Source organism: Mytilus edulis, chromosome 10 (assembly GCF_963676685.1).
Source record: "Mytilus edulis chromosome 10, xbMytEdul2.2, whole genome shotgun sequence".
Lineage (NCBI taxonomy): Eukaryota > Metazoa > Mollusca > Bivalvia > Mytilida > Mytilidae > Mytilus > Mytilus edulis.
In genome coordinates this window covers 55,383,484-55,396,187 of record NC_092353.1, presented here as the reverse complement: position 1 = coordinate 55,396,187, position 12,704 = coordinate 55,383,484, and the positions used below count along the sequence as shown (strand labels likewise).

Genomic DNA, 12,704 nt, shown 5'->3' with positions numbered 1-12,704 from the left:
AAAATGTCAACTTTATATACTGATAATTCAGAAATTATACTGACTGTGCAAGACCCTCATGGATATTCAAGGTCGTTTAAAAAAACAAACTTATCGTCGTCGCAATGTTTTTATTGATGTGATGAATGTGACCGTATCAGGGCTTTCAATTATAAAAATTCACATTTATAATTCAGTAGCAATTTTCCATCTATATATTACATCTGGAATCAACTAAGTTACCATTCTACCTTGAAAACTGGAAAAAGCTGGGAATTTTATTTCAGTTATTAAAAGCCCTCGAAATTGAGATAAAACTCTAATGTTTGGCGGCATGTTTTTAAAATTGTAGTATTTCTGTTCCCTTAACCATGTCTTATTCAAATTATTAGTGTAGTCTTTGAAAAGTTTGTAAGAGGCAGGTTATTTATGCTAATGAATAAAGCACTAGGTTGACCATGACAAAGGTCTTTGCAGTGTTCTTAAGGAAGGTGATTTGTTCTGAAAAGGTCCGAACATTAATTTTTTACAGTCAAAATTAACTTATGGTTTCTTTATCTATTTCTTCTAATACTTCCATAAAATTTGATTAATGTATTTGAAAAAAAAACCAAAAAAAACCTTGAATTTTTGTTGCAAAGAAAACTTTGAATCTTGTAATCAGTTAATTAAAATTTCAAAATGTTATCATAATAAAAATTATAATTACTCCTTTGTTTTCCAGTGGATTGGAAGATCAGATGTTGGGTATTGTGGTGGCAGAGGAACGTCCAGATCTTGAGGAAGCTAAGAATCAACTTATTGTAAGCAATGCTAAAATGAAACAGGAATTAAAGGAAATTGAAGACAGAATTCTAGAGAGACTGAGTTCATCAGAAGGAAGCCCTGTAGACGATATAGATCTCATCAATACTCTTGATGCTTCAAAAGTTAAATCTATGGAAATTCAGGTATGACAGTTTCATATTTTATTATAATTCATATTTGGAAATTTCCTACAAGAGTTAATTTATCTTATTTTGCATTAACATTGAATGTGAAAAAATATCCCTCGTACATATCAATGATACTGATGTTAAGGCCTCAGTTATTATTTTATGTGCAAATTTACGAAGAAAAAAAAATTGCATCAATATTGCAAGGAAATTATCACTTTTACAGTACCTTGTGGTTGATAAAAAGACACAGTATTAAATTTACCATACACATTTTATAATTAAGCATCAGCTGTTATTTGAAGATATTGTATTAAATAAGGACATTTCAGTTGAATATCTTGGGTTCTTTGCTATTATGTGAAAAGAAATCATTTATGCATTACAGTGTTTGTTACTTCTATGCCTTTATATTTATTTATAGATAAAAGAGGGTGATTTATTACAAAATTTAGTTTAATACCTCCGGTAGGTATATTCAGAACTCCTTTAAAAGGAGACTATTTTAAGAGGGAGATTTCTTTTTTTTTATAAACGAGGTTTCCAAAGTCTTTACACTTCACATAGAAATGGCATATACCAAAAACTGCCTTTCAAAAAATAGACCTATGCCACAGGTACTTCATTCTTACCTTCTTAAATTTTAGAGGACTCTTAAACAAGAAGACTTATGATACAAAATAATACTTTGGGGTTTTTTTTGGTAGGCTAAAGTGTTGGTAGCTGAGCAGACTGAGAAAGACATTGATCAGACCAGGAGTCAGTACATTCCTGTGGCAGTTAATACTCAGATCCTGTTCTTCTGTGTGTCAGATATGGGCAACATTGATCCTATGTACCAGTATTCTCTGGAATGGTTTGTTACCATATTCCTTGGTGGAATATCACAGGCAGAACGAGCAGGTGAGTTAACCCCCTTGTTTAATCTTTTATGTAAAGATCATGAATGGTTTGTTATCATATTCCTTGGTGAAATATCACAGGGAGAACAAGCAGGTGAGTCATCTCCCTTGTTCAATCTTTTATGTATTGGTCAGGAATGCATTTATAGCATAGAGATGATTCTATTCCGCTATTGTTACTATGATCTGGATTTGCCAATGACAGAGTCTTTATAAGATATACTGTGGATTGATTTATTTCCATAGTTACCAATTTTCATGAATTGGCGTTGATATTTGATTTTTCATGGTTTTTGCCAAAGTCAGTGTACAAGCCTTAAAAGAAAATTAGTACTTTATTGATCATATAGATTGGGTGTCTTCCTTTATCCACAAAGTACATGTCCCACTTAGGGGCATTATGTTTTTCGATCTTTGTGTCCGTCCGTCCGTCCGTCTGTCCCGCATCAGGTTAAAGTTTTTGGTCAAGGTAGTATTTGATAAAGTTGACCCCAATTTCACGGTCCACTGAACATAGAAAATGATAGGGCATCTGTGTACTATGGACACATTCTTGTTGTTATTATCTTTTATTACAAAAAAAATCTCTGACATAAGCTGGAGGTTAAAGTTTGCTGAATAATTAATTGATTGCAAAAGAATAAAGGGGGTGGTAAAAAATATGTTTTCTTTCTTTCAGCATTTAAGTTTTGATGCAAGTAACATTTTACATATTTTATTTTCCTTTTTCAGATAACCTTCAACAGCGTGTGTTAAACATCAACAACTATTTCACATTCAGTCTGTATTCCAATGTCTGCAGATCTTTGTTTGAGAAGGACAAACTTCTCTTTGCTTTCTTGTTATGTACCAGAATGAAAATGTATCGAGCAGAAATAAATATGGTAAGAATTTCAAACTATCAACAAAAAAAACTTAAAAAAGACATATTTATATTTTCAGTAAAGTACCAATCTAAGAGTATTCACAGTTACTCACAGTTACAATTACAACTAATAGATAAGTTTTATGCTCCCATACTAAAAAAATGACTAGTTCTGAAGAATGTTAAATTTGTACATCTACTAGCATGAAACCTCTTTATAACTTATAAAATTGTCTATATAAAATGAAAAGTTGCTGAAACAATTTGCTTTTAGCTGGAACCAAACTTTATGCCTTGACTTAAGTTGCACATCAACTTTATTGTTTTAAATATATAAGATATAAAGTTGGAAAAAAAAATCATTCAGTATTTAGTTTATGTGGAACACCAAAATTACCAGATTTTCTTAAAATTGGATAAAACTTGACAATTTTCTTTGCAGGATGAGTGGCGTTTTATGTTAGCTGGAGGCACAACTGTTATGAAAGAAACACCTAATCCTGCCCCAGAGTGGATATCAGGAAGATCATGGATAGATATTACCACCACACAGGTCCTCGACAAATTTGCCAAGTTTTCTGAAGATTTTAAAAACAATTTGGATGGATACAAGAGAATCTTTGACAGTACAATACCACACAAGTAATTGTTTTGTAGTATATTTATTGATAGTTTACTTTAAGGTGGTACCTAACACTACAGGGAGATAACTCTGTAAAATCACCTAAACGTTTTAATGACGTTGTGTTTTTAAAGGGAATATTAAGCTTCTCAATGATCAAGTAATTGTTTTGTAGTATATTTATTATAGGACACATCAAATTTATTGATAGTTTATTTTAAGATTAAACTCACCAAATTTTGCAGATGGACTAATAATTTCAAAAAATTATGTTTTGTAGTATATTTATTTTAGGACACATCAAATTTATTGATAGTTTATTTTAAGATTTAGCTCACCAAATTATGCAGATGGACTAATAATTTCAAAAAATTATGTTTTGTAGTATATTTATTTTAGGACACATCAAATTTATTTATAGTTTATTTTAAGATTTAACTCACCAGATTTTAGCAGATGGACTAATAATTTCAAAAAATTATTACAAAACAGAATAATTTTACTATTTTTTAAGAAATTGTATCAAGGTACCCAAGTTACCTTGAGATTTGGAAAGCGTAAAGAATTCTATTCTATTTGCCTGGAAACTAATTTTCAGGAGAATGATTTGAAATCAAGTTCTTTCCATTACACAATTTACATGATATAGACTTTCATTTAAAAACTAGGATGTATTAAAAAAACATAAAAAAATAAATAAATTGAAAGATGAAATTTTTCAGAAAAATAACTGTATGATGCTATACACTGATTCAACATTAGGCAATGACCAATAAATATACATGTATAATGCAAAAAATCTCATTAACTAAATTCCATTTTACTTCTTTCAGGGAAGAGCTGCCAGGTACTTGGAAAGATGACTTTGATGATTTCCAGAAAATGATAGTTCTGAAGTGTTTGAGACCTGACAAAATAACTGATGCTATGCAGGACTATGTCACCAAATATCTTGGACAGAGATTTATTGAGCCTCAGGCAGCTGATTTAGACCTTGTCTTTAAAGATTCCGCTCCAACAATTCCACTGATTTTTGTCTTGTCTGCCGGAACAGATCCTGCTGCAGATCTTTATAAATTTGCTGACAAGTTGAGATTCTCTAAGAAATTGAATGCCATTTCCTTAGGTCAAGGTCAGGTGAGTAGTTAGCTTCAGACCTTAAAATTACAGTATTTTAAGTTTTATTTTCATAGAAATAGTAAGATTAAAAATGGGATAAGTTCAACATTGAGCTAGATATATTGTATACGCACTCATACATGTGACAGAGTTGTCAAGCCACAACTTCTCGGACTTTTCCCATATCAATTTAAAGTTTCTCGGACTTTTTCCCTGTCCGTATCTATTTTGTAAACAGAAATGTCTACTGAAATTTTTTCGAGATTGACATTTTCAAAAAGCGGAAGATTTCAAATTTTAACGGGAGGGACGGAAGAGGGTCTGAAAAGCGGGAGATTACAACTCCCGCCGGAAGAATCACATGTATGCGCACTTGACATTTGTTGAACATTGCATGCTAACCTCTAGATATAATCTGGTTTTATGTGTAGTTGTGATGCTATATAATTCTTTATACCAAACTTTTTCGTTTAGTCGTACATAAACTTGAAATTTTCAGAATAATTGTATGTATTTAAAGTAGACTTTAGTATTGAACTGTATTTGATAAGACAAATTTTCAGAAACTATCACCAGCCTCTAAATTTTAACCTTCTGAACTCCCCCTTCCCCCTTTACACAATAATATGAACCCCCAAGTTAAAATTTACATATGTGATATTAAATTACAGGGACCCAGAGCAGAAGCTATGATGAGAAGTGCCATGGAGAGAGGGAAATGGGTATTTTTCCAGAATTGTCACTTGGCACCAAGCTTTATGCCAACGATGGAAAGACTGGTTGAACAGATTGATCCTGATAAGGTTAGCTAAGTCTGAACATTTTTATGCCCCACCTACGATAGTAGAGGAGCATTATGTTTTCTGGTCTGTGGGTCCGTTCGTCCGTCTGTTCGTCCGTCTGTTTCGTCCGTCTGTTTCGTCCCGCTTCAGGTAAAGTTTTTGGTCAAGGTAGTTTTTGATGAAGTTGAAGTCCAATCAACTTAAAACTTAGTACACATGTTCCCTATGATATGATCTTTCTAATTGTAATGCCAAATTAGAGTTCTTACCCCAATTTCACGGTCCACTGAACAAAGAAAATGTTAGTGCGAGCGGGACATCCGTGTACTTGGGACACAATCTTGTTTTTTTTCGTTGATGAAGATATTTCCCCCATTTTGCTTTTCATCACAAATAGAGTTAAAGAAAATGTTTAGCATCTTTTAAAGAATAGATAAGGCCAGCAAGCAAACATACTTGTGGAGATTTTATTATGTTTAATTCCTGTATCTATTCATGTAATTGGGAATTTGAGCAGTTAAATATATTTCCATTATTTTAGATAACATTGATTTTGCACACCCAATTTAGTTTTCCTTCTTTAGTCTAACTTTTGATTTATAATTTCAAATAATTTTTGCTGTCAATTTTAGGTACACAGAGATTTCCGTTTATGGTTGACCAGTATGCCTAGCAAGGTATTCCCTGTCTTCATCCTTCAGAATGGATCTAAGATGACAGTAGAGCCACCGAGAGGAATTAAAGCCAACTTGCTGAAATCTTATACAAGCTTCACTGATGATTTCCTCAACTCATGTGAAAACAGGGTAAACAAATCTTTTTTTTTTAAACTAATATTTTTGAAATACGAAGACTTCTTTTTTGCTCTGACATATTAACAAGTGAATTATTGCATGAAACCTACCGATCTGAAAATAGAAATTGAACATAGTCACTGACAGTCAGGTTAAAAATAAAAGATTTGAAACATTTTGAAAATTTTTAGCATTGTAAATTTATAAATTTATAAAGGAGTAGGGGCATTAAGACCTGGTTTTGGCCCAAGAAAATAAAATGTTTGATAACTTTTTCAAATTGGAACATAATCTTTAGAAATGCATAGGGTCAAGAAATATAAATGAAAAACATTAAGATTCTTATGTGATGACGTCACAATTACGTCATTATATATACTGTTTTCACAAAAACGATGAAAATTCAGAATTTATGTAGTTTTCTATCTTTATTTCTGTTGTGGAAACATCGTGCGCAGCCAAGAAACAACAAAATAATTTAACTGAAGCTTTATCATTACTATTGACAAAATCTCACCAAATATAAAGTTGTTTCTTGGGTGCGCACATACTTTTCCAATCGAAAATATACTTAACAATTTGATGAAAAACAAGGAAAATCACAAAATTTTACAAAATTTGCAAATTAAGGCATGATTTGTTGCCATGGTAACTTGTTTAATGTCCAAAATTATTTTGTTTTTCTGAATACCTTCTACCTGAGATACTTTTCAGTAATTTTAAAATATGTATGAAAACTTTTAAATTTGCAGTAATTTTTGGGCCAAATAAGGGCCTTATTGCCCCTACTCCTTTGTGCTTGCATTTATTTTAGTTGTTGAGCAAATAAACTCATCATAGATACCAGGACTAAATTTTATATATATACGCCAGACACTTGTTCGTCTACAAAAGACTCATCAGTGACGCTTGAATCCAAAAAATGTTAAAAATGCCAAATAAAATACAAAGTTAAAGAGCATTAAGATCCAAAATTCCTAATGGACAAAAATGTGAGATTAATTATTATTGTTGTAATTTCTGGATATGCATCCAACAAACAATATTATCAAGTTATAATTTTAGCAATAATAAAAATCATCACAATTATATCTGAATTTACAGTACCATATTTGATTTTGGAGAATCCAAATAGATCTGCATGAAGAACATTTAAAAAAATAAAATTATTTGCAATACATGCTTCACTCTCAAACAGCAATATTTTCATTTTTCAGCATGCTGAATTTAAAACCCTGTTATTGTCCCTTTGTCTTTTCCATGGAGTACTAATAGAAAGAAGAAAGTTTGGTGCTTTGGGATTCAACATTCCGTATGAGTTTACTGATGGTGATCTACGTATTTGTGTCAGTCAATTGAAAATGTTCTTACAAGAATACAAGGACATACCACTTAAGGTAGGTGTCTCGCTGTGTTGAAGACCTGTTGGTAGCTTCTGGACTTTGGTCGGGTAGTTATATCTGTGACACATTTCCTATTTCCATTTTCAATTTTGTTCATAAAATGAAACAAATCTCTGTACATAAATGTGTCAGTTGTGTAACGTTATGTTTAGCAAACATTGACTTTTATGGTTTGGATGCCTTCAATATTCTACCGAAATCAGAAGGAAAAGGTAACTAAAGTAAAATAATCTTCAAGTTCAGTAATTTTCGTTGGTTTGTGTCTCAGATTTTTTTTTCAAAATTGTTTTGAGATAAATTATGCTGTTAGTTTTCTCAATTTTATTGTTTTGTTTTTTTCATGTCAGGGCATTTGATAGCCGACCATAGGGTACAGATTTTTCTCATTTTTGAAGGCTGTAAGATTGCCTATAATTGCTAACATCCACTTCATTTAAATTTTGGTGGATAGTTGTCTCATTGGCAATCATATAAAATAGAAGAAGATGTTGTATGAGTGCCAAAAAGACAACTCTACATCCAAGTCATAATTTGTAAAAGTAAACCATTTAAGGTAAAAGTACTGTCTTCATATTTTTATATTGAAGCAAACTTTATCTGAGGTCAATATTTTTTTCTCTCCAGGTATTGAGATATACCGGAGGACACATCAACTATGGAGGCAGAGTAACTGATGACTGGGACAGAAGATGCATGATGAGTGTCTTAGCCGATTTCTACTGCATGGAAGTGATCAACGAGGACCATAAGTATTCTGAGTCGGGAGTTTATCACCAGATCCCCACGACCAATGACCATAATGTAATTATGTGATGCATGAAATGTACACAGTAGATGTACTAAACTTCGGTACACTGTACCGGGGTTGTACATAAGTAGCTGTACTCATTCTTACTTCTAGTAGCCATGTATCACGGTTATCTTATGGACATGGGTGTGAGAGAGATCAACCATTGCGTTGATGTTGTGTGTTGTGTTGCTTTATGTTTTGCTACGCTTAAATTTCGTTAATGGAGATTCCAGCTTTTAATAGAAGAAATTTATTTCTTGTCAATATTTTGATAGTTTGAAATAGACTTGAATAAGTTAATAGTAAAGTTCCTGTTCTGCTTCAAAGTCAACTGAATTAATTTTAGTGTGAAGACCAATACAATTTTTACATGAGAGGACTGTCAGGGCCTTGGATGTATTGCCATCGCCTAATTTTCCGCCTAATTTGAATATATTTTAATTTTACAAGTTTAAATTTTACATCAAACTTATCAGCAGAAGCTTTAGAATTCAAATGAAAAGAAATTGCAAAGTGAATCTTTAAAATATGCAGCAAATTTTGTTGGATTATATATTTTTTTCAACATTTAAAAAATGATATTTTGTACTCTGTTTTGAATTAAGTAAGGAATTTGTTTATAATTTAAAACAAAAAACAATTATTTAGAGAAATGTTTGTGTGTAGATGTGTGTCTGCTGTTTATGTGTGTCTGCTTTTGATTTCTTGATGTTGGTCAGTTTCAACAGATAAATATATTTCATATTTAAAGGGAGATAACTCTATAAGGCTAATTCGATGAAGAATTTTTTATCATTTTATTTTTTAGAGGGGGAAGACTTGTGGGAATTAAGCTGTGAAATTTTTATATTTGTAATTAAAATTAAAAAAAACATAGATTGTTTGCATGTTTTTGCTTGTTAACTTTTTAGAAAAAGTTATGATCTACGAAATTTACCAACATCATTATTGCTATTGCTGTCTGCTGTATACTAACATTTTCAGATTTCATTTACTTTTAAACTGTCTTCAGACTTTTAGCATAAGAAATTATATAGAATACTGTACTATAGACTATAGCCTTCTGATAAATAACGCTTATTAGATATCTATATTCACTCTATATTATACAGACATAGAGATTGTAAAGAAAGTTCTTAAATGCATGTCACTGTCATTCACTTTAGAATGCATCCATATCTATGGAAATCACTAGGTGTTTTCTTCAAGATAGAATATTGTTTCTATACAATATTGATTTAGGTTAGTTGTTAGATTGACATATATTATCATAAGCTAGTGTAGTTATAATGGTAGTTTTCAGAATCGAAAAAAAGAAAGACTTCTTTCTGTAAATATTAGTTTAATACCAAGCAAATTTTCTGTTTCTAAAAAGGCCTTGTTTTTTCTAGTGGTCTTATGAAGTTCATCTACGGTAGTAAGTTACTAGTCTGTCATTAAATCCAACTACCGATGACCTAATTGAATAGAATTGCCAAGGGGGATGGTTCTCTGTGGGCACTCTGTCTATCACCACCATAAAAAGTTTGCGGCATATAGAAAAGTGTGCCTGTAAGGGGTTTAAACACTGACAGTCATTTGATCATTCTATTCTGCAACTCACTTTGAAATCTGACAAATATTCAATTTGACAGAGAAAAAAATGGAAATTGGTGAACAGTAAAGTGTAACTTACAATGGAAAGAGGGGTTCGCAACCCCCTTTTTTTTGACAACCAATGCATTTGAATGGGGACATATTGCTGTAACTCCTCCTTTTTCCTGTGTTGGGAAACCCCCCCCCCCCCCTTTTTTTTTTAAATGGGTGGATCCGCCCCTGCAGGAGGTTACCTTTTATCAGTATTCAGGAGGATATTGTATTTTTTGTATTTTTGGGAAATGTATTTTAAGCCAACTTTGTACTGGTTTGGCATACTTAATCAATTTTTCCATACTGATAGAGTTGTATTGCACTGATATGACATAGTTCAGCAATCAATCAATTTTTCCTGATTTTAATGTACTTGTTAACAAGGTAACAGATGCCAGGAAGGTTATTCAACCCGAATTCATTATTCTAACTCTTGAGCTGATAATTTTTTTCCCTCTTCAATCTAAATGCCATAAATGGCATATGTTTAGCAGAAAGTGCTGCAAAAGTCTATGGCTATTACCAGTTTGGGAACAAACCAAAGACCACAGAGGTGATTACTACTAAATTATTAATTAGTTTGCTTAACACTACTGAGTATGAAGGTGTTTCGCTGGCCAAGTGGTCTAAGTAGTTACTACTGTAATCAGCAGCCAGTCAACACTGAGGTGGTTATTTCGATACCTGCTCATGCGGGTGCACTTGACTCCAATCTGATTTGACTAGGTTTGACAGTCCTATCAAGGGTCGGTGGTTTTCTCCTGGCACTCCGACTTCCAACACCCATAAAAACTGAACACCACGAAATAGCCCAAAAGGCTAAAATTCCTGTTTGGGGACAAACCAAAGACCACACAGGGGAGTATCTATAAATAGAATGTTTGATGCATTATTGATTAGTTTGTTTAACGCTACTGAGTATGAAATATTTTTTTAAGAAGCGATTAAGGAAAGGGCTGACAACTTTAGTTTCAAAATAAAATGCTGAAGGAATCAAGTTGAATGCAGTATTATATGAAGTTTCTATGCCCAAAAGTCTTTGAAATTTTGCACAGTTTATCAGGAAATGATTTCAATTTATTACAAATTTTCTAAAAATTTTATCTCATGCTTTTTAATTTTGTTTCTTGCTATATTTATTATGTGTTCTTTTTATTGCACCTGTTGCAGTAAATTGACATTATTCTAGGGATTAATAAACCCTTTAAGTATAATGCACAACCATTTACATAAAGGATATCTTGTATTCTATTCTTCTGGTTCTTTTATACTTGATTTTAGCTATTAGGGGAAAGTTCTTTATATAGCCATCTAAAGAAATATGGCACTTTATGATAGAATAACCTTTATAACTTTTTTTGATTAATAAAACTAAAATACTTGTACTGTGAAATTTAAGTTTTAAAGCTTGTTTTATTAATCACATTTGAAGCAGTATGGTAAAAGTATGTCAAAAGAAAGATCGAGAAAGAGTACCTGTGCCTATGTCTGTGAAAAACTTTAAGAATTTTTTTATTTATTTTTATTTTAGGTCCAATTGTTACAGCTTCAAAACTTTCATGACTTTAATCAATTCAAATGATACATTATGATATTCAATTAAATTCTGGACAATAAAAATGTTTTAAAAAGAAAGTTAGATTAATATTATATTTCAAAAGTAATTTGTTTTTTAGAATATATTGTTTGTATTTCAGTTTGCAGCATTGATTGCACTGCATTATGGATGGGAAGAACATGTATCCCAATTTTCTGATGAAATGAAAATTTAAGATTTTAAATGGAAAATTTATTTTGAAAAATGTGAAAATTCTATTCCAACTTTAGAAAAAACGACGTGAAATGTTTGGGAATCATGCATGAAGATAATGTATTCATAATATTTTTACTTACATGTACTAATTCTAAATTGGTTAACAGGGATATATGGCATACATTCGTTCCTTGCCTATTAATGACACACCAGAAGTGTTTGGTCTCCATGAAAACGCCAACATCACATTTGCTCAGAATGAGACATATTCCTTGTTGAAATCTTTACTGAAATTACAACCCAAATCAGCAGCTGGTGCAGGAAAATCTAGAGAGGAGGTGAGTACATTGAAAAGTATACAGTGAAACCTGTCTAAACCAAACCTCATTTGAACTTTTAAGATTTTGTTGGGTTCTTGGCAGATGTTTGGGTTAATCAGGTTCACAAAACAAAAAAAAGTTATGTCTTGAATATAGAAGAAGTTTGGTTTAGACAGGATTTAGGTCTAGGCAAGATTTGGTTTAGACAGGATTTAGGTCTAGGCAAGATTTGGTTTAGACAGGATTTAGGTCTAGGCAAGATTTGGTTTAGACAGGTTTCAATGTAATTTTTAAAATTCATAGGCCAAAAATTGGGGATCATGTTTGAGAACTGGTCAAGAGCATGTGTAAAATATAACATGTTGTCCTATTGACACATATTCTTGACTTAAATTTTTACTGTATTTTTTCTATGAAAACATGCATTGAAATTAAAAATGCAAAATAAACGTCATAGTGAGAGCTTGTCACAAAGTATTAAGATATGGTCAATGCCAAATCTGTTAGTATGTTTTGCTGTAAGACATCAGGTTTATATATAATTTTACCAAAACCCCTAGTTAAGGTGGTACCTAACACTCCAGGGAGATAACTGTGTAAAGTGAGCTAAACGTTTTAACTACGTTGTGTTGTAAAAGGAATATTAAGCTTCTCAATGATCAAAATTTGTGTTGGTCAAATTGCTATATAACCAGTGTAATTTTTCTGACAAAACGGTTGGTTCAAAATTTAAAAAAAAAATATATTTTTGTTAAAGGGTCAAAGTAAATACTTTGACAAAATTTCATGAAAATTAAATGAGCCAAATTAA

The 12,704-nt window shown here is 31.8% G+C and overlaps 1 protein-coding gene across 11 annotated transcripts in view; it reads left to right on the top strand.

Annotated features, from left to right (window-relative positions):
* LOC139492172 (dynein axonemal heavy chain 1-like) overlaps positions 1–12,704 on the top strand; it is a 112,928-nt gene that overhangs the window by 77,583 nt on the left and 22,641 nt on the right. For all 11 annotated transcript variants that reach the window (XM_071280336.1, XM_071280326.1, XM_071280335.1 and 8 more), the window contains 10 exons: positions 704–929; positions 1,622–1,817; positions 2,549–2,700; positions 3,124–3,323; positions 4,137–4,440; positions 5,094–5,225; positions 5,837–6,010; positions 7,216–7,395; positions 8,026–8,202; positions 11,741–11,911. In XM_071280336.1, the coding sequence (XP_071136437.1) occupies positions 704–929; positions 1,622–1,817; positions 2,549–2,700; positions 3,124–3,323; positions 4,137–4,440; positions 5,094–5,225; positions 5,837–6,010; positions 7,216–7,395; positions 8,026–8,202; positions 11,741–11,911 (1,912 nt within the window). The remainder of the gene's footprint in view (positions 1–703; positions 930–1,621; positions 1,818–2,548; positions 2,701–3,123; positions 3,324–4,136; positions 4,441–5,093; positions 5,226–5,836; positions 6,011–7,215; positions 7,396–8,025; positions 8,203–11,740; positions 11,912–12,704) is intronic.